This window comes from Cyphomyrmex costatus, unplaced genomic scaffold, assembly GCF_001594065.2.
Source record: "Cyphomyrmex costatus isolate MS0001 unplaced genomic scaffold, Ccosl1.0 scaffold70, whole genome shotgun sequence".
Taxonomy (NCBI): domain Eukaryota; kingdom Metazoa; phylum Arthropoda; class Insecta; order Hymenoptera; family Formicidae; genus Cyphomyrmex; species Cyphomyrmex costatus.
Window position 1 is genome coordinate 920396 of NW_017280267.1, and position 25871 is coordinate 946266.

Genomic DNA, 25871 nt, shown 5'->3' on the forward strand with positions numbered 1-25871 from the left:
AGAACTTAAAGTGAGACAGATATATGTTTGACATTTGTCGAGATAAGCAAGAAAAAGAGTTATAGTGCAGTATAGTGCAGGAACAGAAAATAGACCATACATGTTAAAAAACATATCCTTTACATTCACAGATTATTGCAGATTATGAAAATGACTGCATTCTCATAACGCATTGAACATTTATTAAAACAAATAGAAACAGCAAATTGATTATGGAGACACAACCATTGAAAGTGCCCGAAAATTCTCCACCGTCATATGCTGTCGCAACAGCTCCAACAGGTGTGTCGTGATTTCTAGGTTAGACCTTATCGTCTAGAAATGTCTTCCTTCCACAACTACGCATAAATAATTGTCGATTGCATTTTGTTGGCACCAATTTTCTCATTCCCGAAACTGAAATAACTCGAACAATAATGAAATAAAGGAAAGTGAGGATACAAATTTCTGTGCGTAATTCGTACCAGAAAAAAATTAATTAATATAATTTGTTCCAGAATTAATATAATTTATTCGAGAATATTCGGACATTTCGGTTTGATTTGAATCATATTATCAGCGACCCAAATCTCAAAATCATTGGAAAATGTTAAGAAGACCCCGGTCTCAAATTTTAATAAAAATATATTTAATCGATACGTTTTTGCATGAAACAAAAGAATCTGGCAGAGAAAAACGTCGCTCTACCTCGCGACTCGAGATATTAATCGTTAGTTAACACCTATTCAGGATAGAAAATTTAAACAAATTCATCGCTTTAAAAACACTGCTTTAAGAAATTCAAGTCAACCTTGACATGACCTTCACAACGTCATCCAGGATCAATCGCATATACCTATGTAATGAATTACTTGATCTCCAACAATTTTTGTTTAAAACATTTTTTTAAATAACCACTTCCTTCGTTTTTAAATGAGGTATATCTACAGTGGATGGCCTAAAACACCTGGTATAGTGAGTTAGAGTCGATGTATCCATCCTACTTACAATTATCCGTTTTCCATTTTAATTCTTTTCGTTTTGAAACTCTTACCTCTTTTTCTTGTTTCATTTCATTATTCCTTTTTGTTATCCAATATGCTATAATATTTTTCTTATCTAATATCGGTAGCAAAACTATAACGACATTGATGGAAAACTGGAAATAAAATACAACACAAAGTAACAATTCTTTATAATAAAATATTATATAAAAATTAAACTTATTTTTGAAACAATCTTAACGAATTCCATACATGTCCAATCATCACGGTGGTTTTGTGATGATCTTTTTCAACTCAATTCCAATTTAGTTTATTACTATGATATGTAATTTTTACTTTACAAATATTATATTATTATATATTGCAGATTAAGACTAAGGGAAGACTAAATTAAACCATCCTTATATTGTGAAAACTATTATAAATTAAGTTCAAATTTTAATATTATAATAAACTAGTTTTTAATTGTAATTCATTAATTATTAGTTCAAAGTTGACCTTAGGTACTAATTTTATTGCATAGCAAAACAGGGCTAGACAGCTAAGATTACAATCTTAATGTTTAAAGAGAAAAAAACGAAGTCGTCATCGACTTAACAATAGAACAACACAATCAATGAATTTGTTTATAATAATTAATTTTACAGTTTTACCATTAAATTGTTAATCCTTGTACATTTTATTAATCCTTTCTTACACTCATATCTCTTAAACAAGTCATCTCCACGACAGCTACGAAGTAAGAATAGCGAGAGAAGCAATTATAAAAAAGGCAATAAACTTCAACAGATTTGAGATTCAATAGATTTTCGATTATCGATGTCAATATGCACTTTTTCAAATAGGAAAAGCGCATGAGAAGAAAAAAGAAGAAAAAGTGGATAGCCAAAAAAAATGGCATTTACGAACGATTCACTTATAAATGTTACGCGAGAACTATAATAGAAATTGTAGCGATTATAAGATCGTAAGTCGTAGAAAATTAACCAATCACAGTTAAATATAAGAGGAATAATTAATTATAACAAAAAAATATCGTATAATGTTCGAATGTTTGTACAGCGAAACAATGTATCATAATAACAAATAATAAACGAACACAATAAGATGTTTTAAATTAAAAAGTTATTTAATATACATATATTTAAAATATAGAAAGTGTTAATATAGTAAATAACTAAAATCAACTATAATCATTTTTCTACGAATTAAGACACTACAACCGCTACGATTTCTATTGTAGACTTGTTAATATTATCCCATACTACAAATTTATAGTAAATCATTATCACTAGCTAATCCATCATGGCAACCACCTCCCGGATACTATCCTAACAACACCGATTCTGGCTATCAACCTGGCTATCAAGGAACCCATGTCCCATCATATGGCTCTACACATTCCGCCGCAATCATTGTTCCAGAAATTATTATAGTTGGCGGTTGTCCAGCATGTAGAGTACGCAAATTTTCTATTCAAATATTATCGCTCTTTTCGTTATGCTTAAATTGAAAGTTAATAACATTTAAACCCAAAACAGATAGGAATAATGGAAGATGATTATACATGTCTTGGCTTGTTTTGTGCAATATTTTTCTTTCCTATCGGAATTATCTGTTGTCTACTATTAAGGACAAAACGTTGTTCGAATTGCGGAGCTTATTTTGATTAATTAAAAGTAAGTATTTTTTCCTACACTAACATACATTACGTCGAAAATTTAAAACAAGATATGAATGTTTAACAATCATTAATGTTAAGAATGATAAATAATGGATATTTAGCCTTAGAAATTTGAAGCTAAAGAGAGTAAAAAACTTTAAGTAAAATAATTTTATCAGTACATAAATAAACGTTTAAGTCCTTTTTATGTTTAAAACAAATTTATCTACATATAATTTTTTAATTCTAATACGTGCTAATTGTCAAATAAAACTGTTGGATATTTGTTAAATTCGATAATATATTTACTCAGTAATTAAGTAAACTCCTCAATAAGGGTAATTCTCATTTAATAATCTTATTAATTTGTAATAAAATGTTCTAACTTGTTCTGTTTTAGTTGAAACATCACTCAGTGGTCTCAAAACTGCAAAAAGTTGGCTAAAATATGAAAGTGTTTTATATGAAATTTTATACCTAGTGGTTTTCGAGGTCACTGATTATACGATCGAATCCGAAAACAAAAAAGGAAATGGATCTAGCATAACCAATGTATGTAGAAGTAATGTTTGTTATAAAATTTATATCCTGTTTTTTTTTAATAATCGGTAATAACAAGTTCAAAATAAAAAAATATTGTTAATAAATAAAAATTTTTAGTAATTAAAAATAATTTTTATTGCATCCTGTGAAATTATTGTCACTTTGTTTTATAGTCGTGCTATAAATTTTGCATAATTGATTTCACATCATCGAGTAACATAAAGGATATTTTCTAATTTATCGGATCATTAGCTTACATCAATGATTTCTTACTAAAAGAAATTATTCTGTTTTACTTAAATTAAAAAATATTTATTTTAACCAGTAAATTTTAAAACATTGAAATTTATGCAATTCTTTAATTATTATCAGGGTGGGGAAGTAACTAGTTACTTGTAAATAAGTTACAGTTAATTTTTCCATCTGTAACTGTAACTTACAATTAGTTACATTTCTTCCAATAACTATAGTAACTAATTAAACAGTTACTTTATATTTTAAACTTATTTGGCAATTTAATGTGATTAGTTAAAATCTGAATACTGATTAAAGCTACAGTCCACTTGATGCTACAAATGTTTCAAAGTATTTTTTGATTTATCAGTTTGTAAGGGTCTTTTTTCGACTGGTTAATCAAATGCTTCGAAAAATTTGTGGCGCTAATATAATAAATCAATAACATATGTATCAATATTTATTGTAAAACAATTGAATGCATACTACAAATATACTTATCACTTGCCATGTTTCGATCCATAATATTTTATCCCATTTTTTGTTGAACATCTGGCATACTTCGTTAAAAGTGCATTAACATTAATTACACCTTTTGTAAAACGACTAAAAGAAACAGTTACATAAGATTTAAATTGATATTACAATACCTTGGGGTACTTTATTTTTACTTACATAATATAAGGTGTTATCTCTTCAACAGTCCATTTAGCTTTAATTTCGAAAAGTTCATTAAGCCTATCATGAATGTTATTGGATAAATCTGCCTCTGGACAAGATATGACTTCCTTTTGTACTTTTGCAGTATTGTACATTATAAGAGCTAAACCACGTAAATATTCTTGTTTTGGCTGCATTTCTGAAATATCAAAAAATTATAGGTTCAAAAACTCTATATTATTATAATTTCCTAGCTTTTACATACTTTCAGGAGTTCCAATGTTCCACGTTTCCATGAATTCTTTATATTCGGTAACAGGAGAAGCAGCAAGAAGAATTTTCGCTATCACTGCACAGCATTTTTGTTCGTCAAACCTTCTCAAGATATTATATTTAAAAGACTTTACTCATAAAATTTTTCCATTAATCGCAATAAAATATATTGATGTACATACTTATACAATGGATCTCCATTATCCTTTGTCTTTGTGCTTACTTCTGTATATCTTTTGAATATAACATCAAATACTGGCTTATAAATAAGTTCGTTTAAACATTCATAAGTATTCTCTTTATCTACTTCATCAAGTTCCCAAGATTGTTCTCCAAAATAATCCAACATGAGATTAAAACTTCTTGCTTCTACGTCAAATGATATGAGACGTAAATAACCTTAATATAAAAAATCTTTAGACAATCTCATTTGTGATGACAGTCTAATAATAAAAAGAGATTTTTATTACAAACCATCTATTTCAGCTATTAAGAAATCTGATAGAGCCTGTTTTAATTCTTGATCACTGGCTTGTAACACATTTTGTAATCTTTCCCAACTGTATAATGTATTTTTATCTACAGTAGATTCATATTCCAATCCATTGAAGGAAGAAGAGTTAAGCAAACTCGATAAACGTACCAGATCAGGTTTGGTTTCTTTCACCTTGAACAGGAAAAATTATATTACATTTTTTTCTATAACTCAACATTCATTTTAGACACCATTCAAATATTGTAGAATACTACAAGAAGCACCTCGTAGTACAAGTTAAATATCCTCTTTACATTATGTTTTTCTATAGTTCTTTCTGCAACTTCTCCAATACCTGTTGCCTTACCCAGCTTTAGATTTGGTACCAACAACCATGAATTGGATATCTCTGCCTCCCTTACCTCGTAGCTACGAGTTTGTGTACACAGCATAGCGTTATCATGTTTGTTACCACGAAATGATAGTCTACAGTCACAAAATCATATTTATAATTATTTTACTTTACAGAATAAGAATTATAATATCAATATTCAAAAAGAAACTCAAGGATCTACTTTATAAAACAAAAATCACAAATAAAAATTTCAATAAAACATACGCATCTTCTTGATTTAGTCCCTTTAATATATCCTCGTCTACTTCTAGCAATATCATGTCATTGACTTGATGATCTTGCGTGGAATATAAACATTGCGTTACCGTATTTAAATCAGACTCTTTAATCCCAGCCAATTCCAAAATCTCACAAACATTCTCTTTAACGCGAACGTCCCTTGATAAGAAAAGAAAACATTGTAGAATTGATATTGAAAAAATATATACAGAAAATTTATTTAACAATAATTACCGTTTGTCGGCTGATTCCATTAACAGATCGGTAGACTCCATACCAAGTTTAGATAATTATGAAGTATCGCGTTTACACGCGAAAGACAATAAATTAAGCTTATTGGATGCGTAAGACGAAAAAATCTAACAGAAAAAAGCGTCGCTCTGTCCGGCGAACCAAGATATCAATTGTTAAAGTTAGGTTAGAAAAAATTTAGGTTAGAAAAAATCTGTCACACGCAACGGTAGCTCTTTTCCACTCTTCTTCTTAGGCCGGTATTCATTGGTCGCGTTCAGCGGACTCAACAGTTGAGTGAGCGCTCGCTATTATTGGTGTATTCTTTTAGATCATCCAATCAGAATTTTTAATCTAGAAGAATGCACCAGTAGTAGTGAGCGCTCACTCAACTGTTGAGTCCGCTGAACGCGCCCAATTATAAAAATGATGTGCACCTCACTACATTATATAATAATATGAGAACAATATTAGAATATTAGAACAAATTTTTATTTCGCCTTTTAAAAAAAATCACTCTGTATATACGAGTATTCAAGTGATTTTTCTAATTACGAATTAAAACGCTATTTGTGCAGTATTTTAGCTTTTCAACATAAAAAAAATTTATCTCCGACTAGAGATTTTTATATTATCTTTCTCGTTCTAGAGTTCCTCTAAAGGATTCCATTTTGTTGACTTTTAAATAGAACGCACTCTAGAAGAATACTATGACTGCGTTCCATTTAATGCTCACACGCTCGTGAAATCATTTCATCCTTGTTGTTTATCAAATGTTAAACAAGAACAAACGATGCTCGTTTTGCGAGCGTTAAATGGAACGCAGCCTAAAAAGGCTGATAATAGCGTCTGATAGAATTTCCGGAGCTCTGTAGCCCTTTCAATCTATATTTCGATAAATTACATAATTTTTAAATATTTAATTATAATTATGCGGATGTATATAATCTCACGAATCTTCTTAATGATACTTCATAACTTTTCATACAAATAACTATTCCGTATATAAGAACATTGTATAATTTACCTGCGGTTAATTATTTCGGCTTAAATACATGCGTGGTCTGTTTTCTGTTTTTGCACACTAGAAATTTCTCGCTTTCGACAGGTATCAAACCTTTCTCACCTTAAGTTCCAAAAGTTTGTGTGAGTCACAGAATTAAAATAGACCTATGATGTAAAAACAATTAATTAATTACAATTGAATGACTAAAATCTTTTCCATTGCACTTTAAAACTCTTTATACGAAATACAAACATTTTAAACTAATTATTCCTGTACCAGCCGGTGTACTTGTTCGATCAAGTACATACGAATGTAACGCGCGTATGAATGCAGGGTATACTTAAAATCAGCCTAAGCTTGTAGAGTATAGAGTATATACTGGTAGAACATGAAAACGCGTAATGTTAAAAAAACAAGTTGTTATAAGCGTAACTTGTAATGATATTATTACAATTAAACATAATCTGCAATTGGTATTCACAGGAATCATAGGACTAAACGCGGCTTATATTAGGTTCAAAAATATCATAAATATACATGGTGTAAACGTTTAGTTAAAGGTCTACTTCAGGGACCAGTTTCACCAATGGCGTTTTTTTTTCGTTATCCAACCAGAAGCAACCGCGGCTAAGATTATTTTCGTCTTCAGAGATCAGATGACGAAGATAATCTTATGCCCATTTCCACCAATGCAGATTAACTTTAATCTCGGTTCAATTTGCTCTTCGTCTTTTTCTAATTCTAAAAATTAGAAAAAGATTAACAGTAAGTTAAACCGAGATTAAAGTTAATCTGCATTGGTGGAAACAGGCGTTAGTCGTGGTTACTTTTGGTTGCATATCGAAAAAACGCCCCAACTCGATTAACCCTAATCAATGATTAACTGTCAATTACCAATTGGTCAATTCTGTTAAACAGCAAATGCAATTAGTCAGTTCCATGGCCGATTAAGTAATTGACGTTGATGAAACCAGTCCTAGGTCACAATATAAAGCAGATCGTACGGTATAAACGCGGCCAGTATTCGTTTCTTTCGAGCGTATAAGCACGTCTTGGCACATAAATCTTTAAAGCACATACCATTTAAAATATCAAATTTACAACTTGCAAACTACAAATATTTCACGTTCATACTAATTGTAACAATATGTATATTAGCGTTTTAGATATGAGCGGGTTTGTAGCAATTTGGGTTGGATAATAATAGAAAGTTTTTTTGCAATACGTGTCTACTTTTTGTGGCTGAACTATTGTATACTTTTGGAATCTAAAGTGAGATAGGTATATATTTAATATTTAGCAAAAAGAAGAAAAAGAGTTCTAATGCAATCTAGGAATAAAAAACAGACGTCGTGAATCCAGTGGTTTCTTTTATGTTCCTATACTAGACTGCATTAGAACTTTCGCTTTCGACAAATATCAAACATATACCTATCTCACTTTAAGTTCCAAAAGTCCACAAGTTTCCACTCTAAAGAAAAAGTGACATGATCGCTACCCTGAATACACGGTATTGCAAAAACTTTCTAATGTTCTACTATTAGTCGACGTTACATGTTCTATCATTAGGAGAGTATGCAACGCACGCATCATTGATCCAACCTAGGTTGGTGCAAACCTGTTCGAGCCGAATACGCTATATGAATGAGAAATATCATTACAACGATTACAATGTATCAGAATTGAAGTACATTTCTCACAAATATTTCTCAGATGTAAATTTCCTCAGGAATACAAAAAGCACATGCGTAAAAATGGAATACTTTTTTTTATTTACAAAGCAGGGTTGCCAGATTAGGCAACATATCGCCTTTTAGACGACTCGTAATAAGAATTTATGACAAAACATTTATAGCCGAGAGCGACGTGTTGCAAATTAGGCTAGCTTCTTTTTTTCTGGCGACTTTTAGTCCGCGTCTACAATAAATGTTTCAAACCTTAAGCTATAAGAAATTGACCAGTTATAGTCAAATGCGAGGAGAATAATTGAACTATGATTCGTCTATTTCTTAGGGCTTAAAAATCTATTGTAGGTCCGTACTTAGGCGACGCCGCGAAAGCAACGCAGAGATCCTCTTTATCGTTCAATCAGACTTTTAGATCTAGAAGAATACGTCAATAGTAAGCAGTAGACGCTCACTTAACTATTGTCTATTGAACGCTCCGATTGACTACGTGTGATTGACCAACAGTTATTCACAGCGCTTGAACAGTGGGAACTCTTAGGCCGTTGTTAATGGCTGTGATCAATCGCAATATGGTCAATGGGGGCGTTCATCTGCTGAACACAGCCAATAAATGATACCGCTGCGAGGCTGCGTTCTAATTAGGATTGCCAGATTAAGTGAACGTTTATATTGACCGTAACTGTATGTATACCATATAATTTATAAGAATTGACCAATCACAGTCGAATATTTCTCTCCCATTCAGTGGTAAAAGGAGCAACCTGTTTGACCACGTTGCGATTGAACACAACGACTCAAAGCGGCCGGTACCTAAGCCCATTCTACAATGGGCAGTATCAGTAGTGGATTAAGGAGTAGGCGTAGAAATTAACAAATCATAGTCGAATGTGAGAAGGATAATTAATTAATAATCATTTCTATTTCTACGCCTACTTCATAATCCACTACTGTTACTGCCAATTATAGAATGGGCTTTCCATTGCAAGCGCTATGAATGTCTAGTGGTCAATCGCAACGTAATCGTAAACGAGCGCCATACGGTGATGATAACTAACGATAGTCAATAGCGAAGACGATCCTGGAAAAAAAGCAGGTTCTCATTGACTGTCGTTACTTAAAAGTACTATTTGTGCGTTTTTGTTGTACGACAAATATATGCAGGACAGAGAGAGTCCTCCAAATCTTTCTATCCTATAGTTAATCAACAGCTAATGGTAACTTTTATTATAAGTTTGAAATACTCAAATTTCATATGCATAACAGACTAATATATTGTAATACAGCTTAGTATAAATAGTTTCGGAATACTTTAAATCCTTTGGATTACTTTAGTGTTACATTGGCGATACAGGTGTAGCCAGTACAGCGTGGTGCAGTGCAAAAGTCGCCTAAAATCTGGTAATCCTGGATGAGAGACAGTGTGCAATGTGTAATATTCGTGCAAAATAAAGGTGCATATTACACCGAAAATGTGATTGTCTTTTCCTTTTTTTTTTTTTAGAAAGCATATTTCAGTTAAGCGATTTTTAGGCGACAAAGACTTAAGGATCATTTATACTGGCCGTAATTTATTATGCCGTAATTATAAAAAATTGATTAATGATATTCGATTATTTCTCCTTTAATCGATTATAATTGATCAAATCTTACAGAAGTTATAACATAAGTTAACACATTACGGCCAAATAAATGATTTTTTCGACGACGACACCCGGCAAAAATCTGGCAACCCTGCTACAAACTGTACAAAAACTTGATCACGGATTTGGTAAATGCATCGTACGTATGAATACATCGCTGCAAAAATGCATTGAGCTATTAATGATATATTTATGTAAAACTGGAACTTGCTAAAAATACATTGTAGGAACTAAACTCGTTGAAAAATGATTTTTGCTTTTAATAAAATATTTCATATATAAATATCGCAAACTAGTATAACCGTTGAAATAATCATGAAATAAAAATAACACATTCACAGTTCTTTTTACATAATAATTACTGTCCATAATATTCCTAGATAGGAATAGACTACAAAATTACGAACTTGCGTTAGAAACATCGATCATATTTCTACAGAAAATTATATTCTCGCGCAGTATTACTCGAAAAGAGAAAATATTGTTTGTATTTATAAATATAAATATATAATACATACATACATATTTTTGAAATATGTTTGTACGTATGCATATATTATCAACTGATTATACGTACCAGATGACGCAGGTAAAATCAAGAAATTTTGAAATGTGCGATATTATGTGCAATGTTAGAATAAATACGAATAGCGCGAATAAATTTCAGAGATTTAATAAAATTAATGGCGTATACTCTTATCTTTATGGAACAATATAACTACGTCATCTCGTACATGTTGTCATTATATAACAAATAGTAATTATATCTCGATAATCTTAAATCCTTTGGAGTTATGATTTTATTATAGCTGTGACTAAAATTCTCTAGTGATAAACTTCCTATTCTTATAATTAACGAATACTATCCTATCTAAGTACGCTTAGATAAAATGTCTGTATATTTAAATGTTAAAAAGAGCTAAAAAGCACAAATACCAGGAGTGCATTTCACTTGGTATTCATAACGCTCGCAAGCATTATTTCATCTTTGTTATCATCAAATGTTAAACAAGGATGAAATGATGCACGAGAGTGTTGCAAACGTTAAGTGGAACATACTCTAGATCTCCCGTTATTAAAGTATTAAAGTGTAGATGTGTACACACGGGTAACTTGGTAGTATATCGTCTATTTATATACATACTAATTGTAAGCAATGATTCGAAGTCCTGGAATCAATTATTTAAAATTAATCATCGTCTAAAATAATCGTCTCGTTTATATAAAGAAACACATTTTACTATCATTTACCTTAATTCAAAAAACCTCGTTGTTAGCTGTCATTTATTGAAGTCTCACTTGTAACTTTACTGTTGGTTGTAAACACCGTCTGTTGATTAGCGCCCGTTGTAGTCGATTGACTTGGATGGACGGGACTCGCAGCCTGAACCAAATTGTAAGTGACTGGCACCATAGGCAAACAATTAACAGCATTATTTATAGGTCCTGCATTATATGTTAACGATGGTCTTTTTCTTTCTAAACTGTTAGTGGCCATTTGTCTTCTCGTTGTTGAGTTACGTTCAAGACTATTAGTAACTGTATTGTGCCTTCTTTCTAAACTGTTACCGGAATTAAAGTCGGATTGACTTCCCTGAGTAAGCAGATATTTTTCAATTTAGCTTTATTTCGTCTCATTCGTTACTAATCTTAATAAAAAATTAATAATAATCTTAACGAATTATTTAACTTACCGGCAAAGATCGGTCTACAGATTGACCCATTCTGTGTAATAAATCACCACTTTGGCTTTGTTTGAAGGTTGTTCCTTGTCGTTCGATCGATTGACTTCTCCTTAGAAATTGTTCGCCTGACTGACTCGAACGAATGCGGTTCTCGGGTGTAAATTCCCGTGTTCTATTAACAACATTGCTCTGCTTTTGGCAAATCTGACTATCTACATATGGATAACGAATACGGATGGAATCGATTACGTCTAAAAGATTCTTTGCATCCATGGCTAAGATATGAGCTGCAGAAAGCATTCCTCTAAAAGGAGAATAGTAAAATGTTTATCAATTATTCTCAAGGTTTTATAGCAATTTGTTGAGATAATCCCAAAATAATTACTTCCGATATTCAGCATCCAATGTAGTGGCACTGTAACTTTGCGCCAGTTTCATAGCAGACACCAATTCTGCCATATCTTTACTTAATACCTTATGCGCCATTTCTACTTCACGGTGCGCGGGTATGGGCAAAATTTCTACCAGAACGTCCACAGAGGACAATAATGCTCTTAATTCAATACCTACTCTACGTACTAATTCTAAATACTGATCAGCCTTACTCTGTTGAACACCTGCAATTCACATTTTTTTATATATTACAATGTATAAACATCTTTCGACAATATTATTTAGTTACTATACGTATATCTAGCCAATATATATTTTTTTTCGATTTACGTTCTTACCCTGCGATAATGACATAACTGCACGGACGACGCTTGTCGTACAGTCGTAAACTTTATCGTTAGTTCTGTCTAAATCTGCTGTAGGTGTGGGTTCCATCTTCTAAAAAAAATAATTTATGCATACGTTGGATAATTTGCACTAATAAAATCATTATGTATAATTCTCACCTTTACTACAATGACTTTATCGGAATTCTTGTCCGAGCCGAGAGAACCAGTATAGGCAGAATGTGGTTCGTGGCTCGGTGATTGAGTAACTGATCGTGGAATTGTGGGACTAGCACTTTCATCACCACTCGTGGCAATCGATAAACGTTTCTGTCAAGAAAAAATGAAGATTAGAACATTTCAATCAACAACGATCTTTAAATAACAATTATAAGTAGGAATTAAATTGACATCCATTTTTGGCCAAAGTGGATCTTCGTACCTAATACTATTCATTTTGCAAGTATATTTTCAGTTTTTATAAAATGTGTGCTAATTCGGTTTATTAGACTTGAAACGTAATTTTTTTTAAACATACTTCTTCTCTTGCAAGCCAGCGGCTATCTTCTTCAGACTGTCGTTGTTGTTCCAACAACCGTTGCTCCAACAGCTTTTGTTCGTCATCAATGCCGCTATTGAAATTGTCAGGTAGGTTATCGAATAGTTGCGAATGCACATTTCTCTAAAACATAGTAAAAATAATATTACATTAAAAATGTGACTTTTTAATCTGACATTTATAAGTTCTTTTCTAATGTACAAAAATAGGGTGGACTTCCGAAAACCTGAAGGCTCCGATTTTCTTGTTGATCAATATGCAACTGTATTTTGGTGCACTGATTACGAATATGATCAAAAAAATTTTGACGATATATGTTAAGATCAAGATCATCAACAGTTGACTTCTCTAAAGAGAAATTATACCTTATTTTTTTGTATTAGACCTTGAAATGACCTTATCGGTAATTTTCATGATTAGATTTGTAATTATGCACCGAAATATAGTAATGCACCAATCGATAGCAAAATCAGAGCCTTTAGAATTTTCGGAAGTTTATCCCAAAAATGGGATGATTTCGTAATTAAATATATATATTGCAATCCTTTCTTAATAATATACACGTATGTACAGGAAAAATTAAAGAGACGCATATTTTTCGATAGATATAAAATAAATTTAAAACAGAGATAGTGTATTCGCGTACTCGCTATATACATGCAATTTAAATGATTACTGTAATAATTCATCAGTAACATTCATTCTCATGCAAAAATTATTAGCCTACTGAACGACAAGTCAAGATTTCTGCTGAAAAATAAGTTTCTCCGATTGCATTGCAACAAAGTAGAAGATTCATTTGCGAGCCAGTGCATACGTATCTTGCATACACCAAAGAAGCACGTAATAATATACATTTAACTTGTGTGTACATATACATATATACATATATATATAAATTATATACATATATATATGTGTATATATAATACATATTTGAAGTGTAGTGTGATACAATAGTGTTGCGAACCAGATAAAAAACTAAAACAAGACTGTGACGTGGTAAAATACAGAAGAAGCATTTGTCACATTCCTAGGAGGCATGGTCAAACCTGATCTTGTTGTGCCTCCTCTGTCATCGAGCTGCTAGACGACACGGTGCTGTCGCTGACAGCGGAAGAGATCAAAGAGCCAGAGAGAGTGCCGTCGGTCGAGCTTGTCAACTGTTCATCCTGCTTTTGTGGTGTCACGAACGTGGTGATTTTGGCGACGCCCGTCACGACTTGCGATATATTTGCCGCCTTCGCGATTCCGCTAGCCATCTGAGATTGTGTTATTTGTTGCTGATGCGCACCGGTCAGGCTTGTCATTACATTGCCGATGTTAACTTGAGTATAATCAACTGGACCAAGAAAACTTGGTTGCTGTTGATCTACCATGTACGCGGATGGAACTGAATGGATATTTTGCTGAGTCGCCGAGGATGACATAACAGAGTGTGATGGAATAGAGGAAGCTTGCATTACTCCAATGTTTGCCGATTGATTCGTGCCGGTTATTTGAGTCACTGGCTGACAACTAATTTCGGACTGGGCGTGGTGAGCATAATTTGGCATGTGTACCTTCTGAGCTTGAACCACCGACACAGACGTAGCATGAGCCGTGTAAATAGGACTGGTACCGCTTAACTGAGACTGTTGATTTGTGTGCTGTATCGGGTAAGACACTGCCTGAGAAACGACATTCTGCCGCGGGACATTCTGCATGTGCTGCATTTGCATCAGATACATGGACTGTTGTCCCGTCTGAGCAATATTCGAATAAATCTGCTGATGCGGATAATTCTGCGAATATATTGGCTGCGACTGTAGATTCTGCACTACTAGATTACTTCTTCCGGCTTGACCATAATGTCCAACTACTGCGCCGACGGATTTTAATTCGGTCGCGGTAACGGTTGCAGCTACGGCCAACTGTGGTTGGGCGTTTTGTGCGCGGAACTTGAGTACCGGACCATACAAACATTCCGAATTTGATGCGGAACTACCTACATTCGCCAAGCTAATATTACGAGAGTAAACAACGCTACTACCACCACCACCACCACCACCACTACTACTACTACTACTATCGCCAACACTCTGCACACCGCTAATATTCTGATTCGTAGGTTGACCGCCACCAAATACTTGGCTCATATTATTACTAGTTGTAAAGTTACCGTAATTAACCGACTGACTGAGAGCATGTGAACCACTCACAACAAATTGCGCCTGGCTGCTGCTACTTGGTATTATAATACTGCTGCCCAAGCTACTAGGCTCGAGGTTCCCGAAATCCTGATCGTAATTACCACCTAAACCAGCGCTTTGACTAAGATTACCAACGATAGCTGAGCTCTGGGTGAAACTAGTGACCGGTCCATATATCTCGCCACAGGTGTTGCCCGCGACCGCGGCTGACACGACCGACGCGGTCGCAGGTGGCGACGGAACGGTGTTGGACACGGAGAATTTCTGCACGGGGGAATACAGATCCCCCGTGATGCTACCAACCACCTTCGAGCTAACCGCATACAAGTTTTGCATCTCTTTAACCTTCTGCTGCTTTCGGTTGGCGGCGGGTGACTGCATCTGCACTGCCGTGTCTGAAATGCTCAGGCTCGACATGAGGGGAGTGTTGTCCGAGGAATCAAGGGAGTCTAAGTTGGTGTCAGACAAGGTGGAATCACCCGACTGAGTAGTGATGGATGGCGGTTCGGAAAGTGCGGGATCGAAGAAGGGTAAATCGGATACAACGGCGGTTGTCAGAACTTGATCCTCATCCTGAAATTGGACCGCCAGGGTGTTGAAGGGAGATGCGGGTGTCGTGTACACGGAGGGACATACCCCTCTGGCTTGATTGTCCTTGAGAAGTTGCGTGAGAACCTCGGGACTTTGCGCCACGATGTATGTGGATGGTGCCGCTAATTGCGATTGCTCCGTACTTTGCGGTTGTCGGGAAGGTTTCGGTGGCGGCACATCGTCTGCACCTATAAAACGGATTATTTTATAAGTATAGACGATATTGGATAACATGTGCACGTTTCATTAAAAAATAGAGCCATATAATTTTATTACAGATAACTTTCTACATACCCCAAGACATGGCTTGTACTCTTCTATTTTCTCGTCTCATTGTTTCTTGTTGCTGATGCTTCTCTTCTAGCAAAATCTCACTATAACGATTTAAAAGAGCATGTAATATAACTTAAAAAATATTTACAATTTGACACTCTAAATACTCACTGTAAAGTTTCTCTAATTTCTTTAAACGTCGGTCTCTTACTAGGTTCGTAGCTCCAACACTGAGACATTAAAGAGTATAATCGCGGCGGGCAATGATTGGGAAGTGCGAGTCTTTCTCCGTTCTCTAATTTACGTATCACTTCGTTATTCTTCACGCCCTGGAATGGTTTTACGCCTAGCATCAAAATTTCCCACATACATACACCTGGAATAATAATCAAGTTTCATTAATGTATCTTTTAAGAGAGAGTAATTTTTATAAAACATGATTAGCTTTAGACAAGAAAACAAACCGAACATCCAAACATCGGATGATGTTGTAAATCTTCGGAAATTTATACTTTCCGGCGCCATCCATTTAATTGGTAGCTTACATTTACTCGCAGTATAATAACTCTGATCTTCTACCCATCTACTAAGGCCAAAATCCGCCAACTTAACACAATTATGCGACGAAACTAACACGTTTCTTGCAGCGATATCTCTGCAATGAAAAGATTAATTATGAGAATATAATAAATAATATTCGAATAAACAGACTTTGTCGGTAGGTACCTGTGGACGAATTTCTTGCTTTCAAGATATGAAAGGGCAGTGCTCAATTGGAAGGTATACAATAGAAGTGTGGCAAGATCCAGACGATGTTTATTAGACTGGAGATAAGCACGCATTTCTCCGAGTCTGGCTAATTCCATTACAAGCCAAATCGGCGCCTCTGAACAAACTCCGATCAATCTGATGATATGCGGATGTTCAAACTGCTGCATAATATCTAAAATTTGAATTTATTATTTCGAAAACACATGTTTATATATTTTATTTTATTGTTATAACGAACATATAATTTATTGCATTGAATTTCCGTACAAGCTTCTTCGAGGAATTTCTCAGCAGTGGCAAGATCCGCGTCAACCTTACAAGTCTTGACGGCAACGGCGATAGTTTGATCATCTCTTCCTTTATAGGATCCCTTATGAACGTTACCAAATTGTCCTTCCCCTATGATTTCGCCTAATTCTACTTGGTTTCGGACTATTTCATAATCTCGAGCTGCAAAGAAAATTAATCATTTAAACATTTCTCACGTATTTCAAAATGTAAAGAAAAATACATCAATAAAAAAATATTTTAATTACATTACTAGTCATTCTCGATTTTATATTCATAATAAAACAACTATTGAAAATATATGTATTTACTAGCTGGCGTCGAATAATCTCCTTCTTCATCGACAATCTCCGCATAATCTTCGGACAAAATTGTTCCAGTTTTACTCGCGTTCTTCTCCGCTGGACTGCTAGCACCATCCTGCCTATATTTTGGCGGCTGTGCATCTATAATTAACATTGTATTTTGTACGCGTGTAAATAAAACAGTATCGTTTTTTTACAAAATATTAAGATCTATATAAAACGATGTCTTTCTGGTTCGTTTTACCTTTGCATGGACAAGGATAATTCTTCCATGATCCAGCTTGTAAATATAGAATAAAAAGAAACTTAATATATTTTATTAACATTAATAGAACAAGTATTTATAAGATAGTTCAGAGATACTATTTACGGATCTTTTTTTAATAGCATCGAAAAATTTCAAGATAAAATCTACTAGATTTTTTCTTTACAACAATGATATTTCTTTTTCTTACCTTTTCTATTCCACAATGAAGTATTGCTGCCTGTGACCAATCTACAATAGCCATCAATCAAATCCGCGAGGCTTTCCGCTTGATCCAGACTGGAACAAGTAATACTGAGAGTCTCCGCCGCACCTGCGACTCTCAATTTAATGCATGCCTTCGCGTGTTCTTTGCAATCCGATACCAACGTTTGGATGGATTGTATTTGTGAAAATTCTGCCATCCTAGTTGGCTGTAATCGAAATTTTACTTCGAAAAACTCGTCATAGAATTACTTTTTTAAACTATATAGAATATATTACACAAAATATACGTATGTAATATAAAAACATACCACTGTTCCGCCTCGATGAGCCATGTAAGATATACCCAAGTCTGGTCCAATGACTAGTTCTACAGGTATTGACCAGCTTGACTGTAAATAGTAGAAGTTGTACGAACGATGTTGAGTATGATTAATACATAAAATGAATAAATTCTACAAACTGCATATAATCTTTATATTTTTATCGTTCAATAACTTTTTCATTTGTATCAGAGAACATACGCTAGATGTTGATACTTACTCCTAATGCGCATATAAATCTTTCCTGATCGAATCGATAGTGCGCCCGCAGCAGATCAAAGAATTTGAACATGCACTCGAGTTCGGACAACGCAGCGACTTTTTTAAAGTGTTGCTGTATCAATTTTCGGAGCGCTTTCGGTTTCATCCCATTCAGCACGGAACGCGGCAGAAATTTATGTAGACCGACCTGTGGATAAAATACGTGGATATATAGATACTACTGGTTGCGTACATTTTGTACAGTGAAAGGGATAAATAGATTCGAATGTACAAGCTGTATTGCTGTAAAATCTGGTTATTCGTAGGTAAGATTTGTTGTTTCAAAAAATTACCTCACGCTCTAAGTATTCCAGATTGCTCTTCTTGTCCAGAGCAATTTGCGGCATGTCCTTGAAAAAATAACGAATCTCCAGACAACAGAGCTGAACCGCGACATCCTGATCTAGAGTGGAGTGGTTAGCAAGCAGGTAATCGTTTCGTACCTAAGTACATAAATAAATGCAATTTGCCATTTATTTTTAAAACATTAAACATCTTGCTTAATTGCTCATTGACATATCATCGTACCTGATCGTAATAATAGTAAAACGTGACTTTATCTTTCTCGTAGAGATCATTCAGGTTCTGAGGAAGATAACGTACTCTGAGCTCGTACCTCCATTCGCAATGTGGATGCTTTCGTTCATACTTTTCTTGTACCTGAATAGATACATTGAGAAAATTATGAGAAACAGAATGCATCGGAATATAACAGAATATGTGTGCCGAATACGTAATTCACACATATCGATTTATACCTGATACATCGTTGTATCCTGATGCAACCAATAACTCTCTCCGGATCCGGGATGATGCAGCCTCATCGCGTACAGATTTCGATAATGTCTAGTACCAACGGCTAATCGACTAGTTACCAAAGAGATGATACCTTTAACGTCGATCGCATCACCGAATTTGACGACGTTGAAGCCACCTAAATTGCACACAGTATCGAAAAACAATATTAATAAATCTATACGTGTCCTTTCTCTTCTTAAGATATACGTGTTTTAATTTTATAATATCATTTATATTGCGTTTTGGCTTCGGAACTAAAATTGGACAGGCCTGAAATAGGGGTATGTTAAGTTAGCACCCCAACTATAGTACTCAGGAGTTCTGATTAGACTTCCCACTTCCTTTTGACGAGACGAAGAGTTCCCTATAGTTAATAACAAGAGTTCCGCTCAATAAACATTTTTTTTACATTTTTTAAAAATGGGGTGCTAACTTTTTATCGAATTTCGAGGTGGAATAGTTCTGAGCGGCTTAATAGCTTCAATTTGCGATTGCTTAGAGTTCCTGATATGTAAAAAAAATTAAAAATTTTTGAAAAATTAATTTTTAAATACAATAGTTCTGATGATAATTCCTGCTTCTTTTTGACGATACGAAGAGTTCTCTATGATTTTTAATGACATATGCGCTTAATAATCATTTTTTAATAATTTTTTAAAAATGGGGTGCTAACTTTTTAACGAAATTCAAGGTCGCATAGTTTTATCGGGCCTTTCGTCGAGAAAATTTAGTCATTTTGAACTGTGTGTGTATACCCATTATATTCCTTAATTAAAACAGCACCTCTTGATCCTAATACAGGCAGATACTACTATATATAGAGATATTTAAAAAATTAAGGATTAATAAATCAAATCTTAATAAAGCCATAAGACTTATTACAGGTTATTCTTACTACTTTCTTTTTAAGATTGGGATTGAAGATGACTGTAGTTGCTGGATATGAGTTACAAGACTTGAATCATATTTTTGGACCTGTTTATCATTTAATAGTTTAAGATAATTAGAATCAATCTTTAATTATTAAAGGCAAATATTAATTTTTTAATTAGTATTTGTCAATTTAATTTGTGATATTACTACTCTAGTTCTGATTGTGTTTCGAGACTGAAAATAATTTTGACGCGCAGTTTACAAGATTGGAATTATGGCAGCCATTATTCTTATTGTTTGTATTGTTCACATCATGGTCTTTAAAATGATACTTTAATATCGATTTTATTTGTTCTAGTTAGAAGTAAGCGCATTGCGTCAACTGGTTCCTCTATTTCTTCGCCTAATGCAACAAATTCTTTAACGATGAAATAATTTACCATTAGGAAGATGGACTTTTAAAGTCGCCTTGTCCATGGGGGTGGGCGAGCCATGAGGCGGAGTGTTCCTGCCACCGCCGCTGTTCTGAACACCTCCTACACTGCCTCCACCTCCATCTCCTGCTCCAGTATTCATCCCCTCATGGCTGTATGTAGAACAAAAAAAATAAAAGGATCGATTTTTAATGAACACTCTCACGCGTCTCAATCATGTATTATTTTATACTAAGAATCAAATCATTGTAGGTAAAGATCAACATATTTCAAAGCTAGATCCGAGATCATTATATTTTCCGTACCAGTATAACAATTTTCATTTTTAGACGACTGTAGAGTATTATAATTATAATGTCTCTAATCATAAGGAAATATTTTTTTTTTTACATAAAATGCAGTATTTAAGAATTTTCATATTGTTTTTTAAGGCTCTCTCTTTATGATGAAAATTTTGGTTTCTGCAATTCTAAAATTGATCATCGTCTAATGATTTTCAAGAAACTTCAACGCTTAATTAGTACCTTGAAAATAATTGTTGAGTATTGTGGATCTGGTGAAGCTGGCACGATATTCTATTAATATCAAAAAAACAAGGACAGTTCCTAGTAACACTTTCCATAGTTCTACAGTTCTGTATCAAAATAAAAACAGTCCTGCATTTTTTATAAAAAGAAAACCAAATTGAAAGATATAGCGTGCTATATCTTCGCATATCCTGTCCTTATTTTTTTTTTATATTAATAGGAAGTCATGTCAGCTTCACAGATCCGAGTATTGATAAGTATCTCCGCGCAATTACTTCATTTGATATTAATTCAAATTCGATAGAAGAGATTTTTTTACCAAACTTATTGACAACTTACAAATTAAAAATATTTTTAAATATGTATCTGGATGTGTTATGTATGCGTATAAATATGCTAAAAATTGTTTGGAAATTGCGACGTGCTCGAGAAGTCTAATTACAATTAAAATTGTCCTTTAGATAGAAAAGAATCGATCTTTTTTAATAAAATATAGATTTGAAATAGCCTTACATTTATTAAAAATATTTTGCAAAATATCGATAAGAAATTATCTTTAAGGCTATTTCAAACTTATCTTTTTATACAAAATCAACCTTTTTTATCTAAGAGCAATTTCCAAATGATTTTTAGTACATCGATACGCGTATCATCCTTTAACTATACTTCAAGTACTTGGGATTTATAAACGGTGTCTGTATTTATCAGTGACTAATCCGTATTTTACGTTATTTTACACAGTCGAGAATTTGTTCATTTATTATTAATTTTGCTCGATTGTTATTCTTTTGTGTCCCTACAGGCAGCGAAATAATATGCATCGCATTTGCTGCTTCAGTATACGCAGTCAGAGAGAAGACATTTCTACAGAAGTCGCGATAAGAATAATTCGTGTGACCCATGCAATCCCGTTCAATTTGTTCCACCCTGAAAAACACTAGCGTTTCGATCTGCGGGATATATGAACGTTACATCCCGCGGCTACACGAATGCAATCACGAATTTTACCATACTATCGCACAGAGCTCGCTCTTGCAAAACCGAACGATGCTTCCAAATGTTACCGTAACCAGGGAATTGTCGTAAGAAACAGTGAAAAATCGCGTTAGCGCCACAGAGATGCGGCGAGACAAATCGGATCATTGCGTCTCGATCCGTTATCGAACAGATCGAGTCACGATTCCCGACTGGATGACAATCGCGTAGAGTAATATTGGACTGTATCAAATTAAAAAGTACAAGTGGTACTATCTTTACTAACAATAAGTAAGACGATATATGTATATCTTTTTTGTATTCTTATTGAAAGTCTTTCTATTTCAACCTCCCTAAAAAAAATAGTAATTTTCAAAAAGTAAAATACAAGTGGTATTATCTTTATTTACTTAATTCTAATGGCATGTACCATATGAAGGGAATGGAAAGTTACTTTTTGAAAGTAACAAGTTACAGTTACTTGTTACCGAGTAAAAATGTAACAAGTTACCCTTTAGTTATCGCTTTTTAAAAGTAACTTGTTACAGTTACCGTTACAAGAAAAAGTAACTTTTCGTTACTTTTCCATTATTTTTTTAAAATCAACAAAGATAGATAAAGACATATAAGAATCAAATACAAAATTATAGGCAACAACATCATAAACATGATAATACCTTTAATTACAGAGTCAAATAAAAATATATAAAATACTACCTACTAATTTCTAAACTCGCGCATGTATAAATTAAATTCTAAATTAAAAATAAAAAAAGAAAACATTACGTTTTGGCTCTATATTTGAGCCCTCCTCAGATGTACAAAATATTAATTAACGCAGTAAAATTAACAAAATTAAATCGATAATGGAGTTGTAGACGGTCATGTTCAAAGAAAGTAGAGTATTTTCTCAGAGGGAACAAAAGAGCTCGTCAAGCGATTGGATGATCGTTTGCGAAATATCATTGAGTATTTTCTCAGAAGGAACAAAAGAGCTCGTCAAGCGATTGGATGATCGTTTGCGAAATATCCTTATGGTTCTAATAAGAACACAAAATTACGTTTCTAAAAATTATATTAAGACAAGCAATTGTTTCTCTGATAAAAACTCACCCTCGAGTGCAGAAAATCGAAAAAAACCATGTCGACCATGTCGGTAAATCAGTCATCTAACTATAATATAAAGTCGGTGGCGGTGAAGAAAATTGTATTCGCAATACAAGTGCAAATCGTCCCAAATATAAAAATTATAACCGTCAAACTAACTCGACGTACGAAACTGTAATGCGTAAGATTTGGTAATGCAAAGTCAAACGTTGTTTATAATAGGAATATATGATTTATGATGTAGACCCTCTGTGTCTGTCTGTAGGTTGAGACTGTCATTCTCTGTTTTTTTAATATTAAGCATCTCTGTAATTAAAGGTATTATCTGTTATGATGCTGTTGTCTATAATTTTGTATTTGACTCTTATATGCCTTCCTCTATCTTTGTTTTTTAAATGCTAAGAGTCTGTATATCCTCTTCTTTTTTAAAATCAGTCTGAAAATGTATTTTGCAGTATTTTTTAAATTTAAATGTTATTAAAAGGAATATATATATTTATATGTAACACTAACATTAGGTACAGTTTTATTTTTCAGTTTTTTTTTTTAAATACACAATTTCATAATTCTAAAATCTGTAAAATATGCAGTAAACTGAGATATACATATGTCCGATGTATCACATAGAAGATAGAAATGCAAAATAATTTCTGAAAATAGTGGTTCTGTATATATTTCTCAGCTATCAAAAATCACTTCAGGATCGCTACAGCAGTTGACAGCTAAAATATTTTAGGAATTTTTTTATACTTTGTAGGAAACTAGAAGATTAGATATATAGGATTGTATAGGATTATCTGAATCACAATATAAGTTAGAGATTAAAAGAAAAATTAAGAAATACATATAATTTCCTTATTATAATACAGCTATATTTTTATTTAATCTATACTTTTAGCTATAAATCAAATATTTTGATAGAAAGAAAATTATAGCAAAAGGAATGTTTTCCAATTGCTCAACAGAAATGTACAGAGTAAAGCTTTGTACACAGCTCAATTAGAACAAAATGTGTATGATGTTTAGAATAAGTTAAACTAAATGTAGCTTGTACTCCTGTTAAATAAAAACACTCAATGTTCTCCAACCACCTTTACAGCTGTCGTAATATAATAACATGTGATTTTTGTATAATGGAATAACATGTCCAATCGTGTGCAAAGTAACGATAAAAGTAAATTTCGTTACCGTTCTCCAAAAAATCTTATGTTACCGTTGCAGTAACTAAAAAAAAAGTAACGCCGTTACTAAAAAAGTAATTTGTAATTGTAACTTCGTTACAAGTAACGAAAGAGTTACTTCCATTCCCTGACCATAAGTATCATAAATCGATAAGCTATTATAATAAAAGTCGAAGATAAGTCTATCGTCGTGTCCATATCTCTATAAGATTTGTCTTCGCAACTGTCCAAGTTTGTGAAATTAATCGAAAGTCCCGACGCACTGCACGAGTTTTACATCGTCATAACAAGAACGACGCAATTCACAATAGTAAGTTGTAAATAACTGCAACACGTGTACAACGGGGGACTTGTTTGTTTACGATCTTGCAGATCGTAGATGATAGTATATCAGAAAGGACACACGGTATAAATTATGCATGAATTACATGCTGCAAGAGGAGAGAACGTCATTAGGTAGATACGCAAATCGCGCAAGCGGGTATAAATAACTACTTATATACGTGACATGTTAATGATTAATATAACATTGTAATATTACGTGAGATTATTCATCGGCAAGAAGTATATGATCAGATCAAAATTGTAAATCTGATTTCTACTTTTTAATAACTTATATTTGTAAGCGCTTTGCTAACATTTTTCCTTTTTTATTAACTTTAACGATATTTTGTTCTCTTAATGTTTTAATGTTACTTTAATATTAATAAATATTTACTATTTTTGAGCTATGTTAATGAAAATAACAACTTTCTTTTTGCTTAATTTATTTCATTCTTTCCATTCGTTACAAAATCGAAATTCTTCAATTCAGCAGCTTTCGAATTTTCGCTCTGTATTGAGAGAAGAAAACATAATTTTGGCAACTATAAATTAACAACTCTAAAATTTAAGTCTAATGCTTTCGCTGCATGACGAGAGAACATACTCGCAGCAGTGAAGCCTTGACCACGGAATTACTGCAGTATGAACTGCGGAAAAGGGGAATATTTAGCCAGAGAGTGTGGTTTACACCTACACTGTCCCTTATACCAGAGGAAAGAATGCAGCACAGGCAGATCATTGGGGTATGTTAAGTTAGCACCCCAACTATAGTACTCAGGAGTTCTGATTAGAGTTCCCACTTCCTTTTGACGAGACGAAGAGTTCCCTATAGTTAATAACAAGAGTACCGCTCAATAAACATTTTTTTACATTTTTTAAAAATGGGGTGCTAACTTTTTATCGAATTTCGAGGTGGAATAGTTCTGAGCGGCTTAATAGATTCAATTTGCGATTGCCTAGAGTTCCTGACATGTAAAAAAAATTTTCGAATAATAAAAAAAAATTAAAAATTTTTGAAAAATTAATTTTTAGATACAATAGTTCTGATGATAATTCCTGCTTCTTTTTGACGATACGAAGAGTTCTCTATGATTTTTAATGACATATGCGCTTAATAATCATTTTTTAATAATTTTTTAAAAATGGGGTGCTAACTTTTTAACGAAATTCAAGGTCGCATAGTTCT

The 25871-nt window shown here is 33.4% G+C and overlaps 3 protein-coding genes across 4 annotated transcripts in view; 1 reads left to right on the top strand and 2 right to left on the bottom strand.

Moving 5' to 3' along the window:
- LOC108780444 (brain protein I3) lies at window positions 1-3210 on the top strand. The gene is made up of 4 exons (XM_018548154.1): window positions 1-282; window positions 2279-2442; window positions 2525-2662; window positions 3047-3210. The coding sequence occupies exons 1-3, from the start codon at window positions 213-215 to the stop codon at window positions 2654-2656; spliced, it is 366 nt and encodes a 121-aa protein (XP_018403656.1). The 5' UTR covers window positions 1-212; the 3' UTR covers window positions 2657-2662; window positions 3047-3210.
- Window positions 3211-3851: 641 nt separating this feature from the next.
- On the bottom strand, window positions 3852-5874 carry LOC108780455 (sister chromatid cohesion protein DCC1). Of its 2 annotated transcripts, none has more exons than XM_018548169.1 (8): window positions 5700-5874; window positions 5451-5624; window positions 5116-5317; window positions 4831-5023; window positions 4539-4725; window positions 4349-4458; window positions 4099-4282; window positions 3852-4029 (listed from the first exon to the last, which is right to left on the bottom strand). In XM_018548169.1, the coding sequence occupies exons 1-8, from the start codon at window positions 5738-5740 to the stop codon at window positions 3924-3926; spliced, it is 1197 nt and encodes a 398-aa protein (XP_018403671.1). In that variant the 5' UTR covers window positions 5741-5874; the 3' UTR covers window positions 3852-3923. The 2 variants fall into 2 exon arrangements, with proteins under 2 accessions (XP_018403671.1, XP_018403670.1); XM_018548168.1 differs by having other exon boundaries at window positions 4539-4755.
- A 4971-nt stretch (window positions 5875-10845) lies between these two features.
- Fak (protein tyrosine kinase 2 Fak) overlaps window positions 10846-25871 on the bottom strand; it is a 35275-nt gene continuing 20249 nt past the window's right edge. Inside the window, exons 2-24 of the mRNA XM_018548099.1 lie at window positions 20578-20723; window positions 19225-19400; window positions 18995-19126; window positions 18760-18909; window positions 18426-18614; window positions 18194-18274; window positions 17869-18091; window positions 17658-17693; window positions 17420-17554; window positions 17088-17270; window positions 16776-16992; window positions 16514-16704; window positions 16221-16425; window positions 16071-16150; window positions 15198-15964; window positions 14046-15074; window positions 12973-13116; window positions 12615-12764; window positions 12447-12546; window positions 12101-12332; window positions 11725-12019; window positions 11282-11624; window positions 10846-11199 (exon numbers count right to left, since the gene is read on the bottom strand). Coding sequence (XP_018403601.1) covers window positions 11304-11624; window positions 11725-12019; window positions 12101-12332; window positions 12447-12546; window positions 12615-12764; window positions 12973-13116; window positions 14046-15074; window positions 15198-15964; window positions 16071-16150; window positions 16221-16425; window positions 16514-16704; window positions 16776-16992; window positions 17088-17270; window positions 17420-17554; window positions 17658-17693; window positions 17869-18091; window positions 18194-18274; window positions 18426-18614; window positions 18760-18909; window positions 18995-19126; window positions 19225-19400; window positions 20578-20713 — 5172 coding nt within the window. The 5' untranslated portion in view covers window positions 20714-20723 and the 3' untranslated portion in view covers window positions 10846-11199; window positions 11282-11303. The remainder of the gene's footprint in view (window positions 11200-11281; window positions 11625-11724; window positions 12020-12100; window positions 12333-12446; window positions 12547-12614; window positions 12765-12972; window positions 13117-14045; window positions 15075-15197; window positions 15965-16070; window positions 16151-16220; window positions 16426-16513; window positions 16705-16775; window positions 16993-17087; window positions 17271-17419; window positions 17555-17657; window positions 17694-17868; window positions 18092-18193; window positions 18275-18425; window positions 18615-18759; window positions 18910-18994; window positions 19127-19224; window positions 19401-20577; window positions 20724-25871) is intronic.

Excerpts from the sequence above, each read along its gene's own strand:
- LOC108780444 (XM_018548154.1), top strand. The coding sequence starts at position 213 with ATGGAGACACAACCATTGAAAGTGCCCGAAAATTCTCCACCGTCATAT. Across the intron at positions 283-2,278 it reads TGTCGCAACAGCTCCAACAG|CTAATCCATCATGGCAACCA; the intron begins GTGTGTCGTGAT and ends CATTATCACTAG. Across the intron at positions 2,443-2,524 it reads GCGGTTGTCCAGCATGTAGA|ATAGGAATAATGGAAGATGA; the intron begins GTACGCAAATTT and ends AACCCAAAACAG.
- LOC108780455 (XM_018548168.1), bottom strand. The coding sequence starts at position 5,740 with ATGGAGTCTACCGATCTGTTAATGGAATCAGCCGACAAACG. Across the intron at positions 4,459-4,538 it reads AATGGAGATCCATTGTATAA|GTTTGACGAACAAAAATGCT; the intron begins GTATGTACATCA and ends TATCTTGAGAAG. Across the intron at positions 4,030-4,098 it reads GAGATAACACCTTATATTAT|TCGTTTTACAAAAGGTGTAA; the intron begins GTAAGTAAAAAT and ends TGTTTCTTTTAG.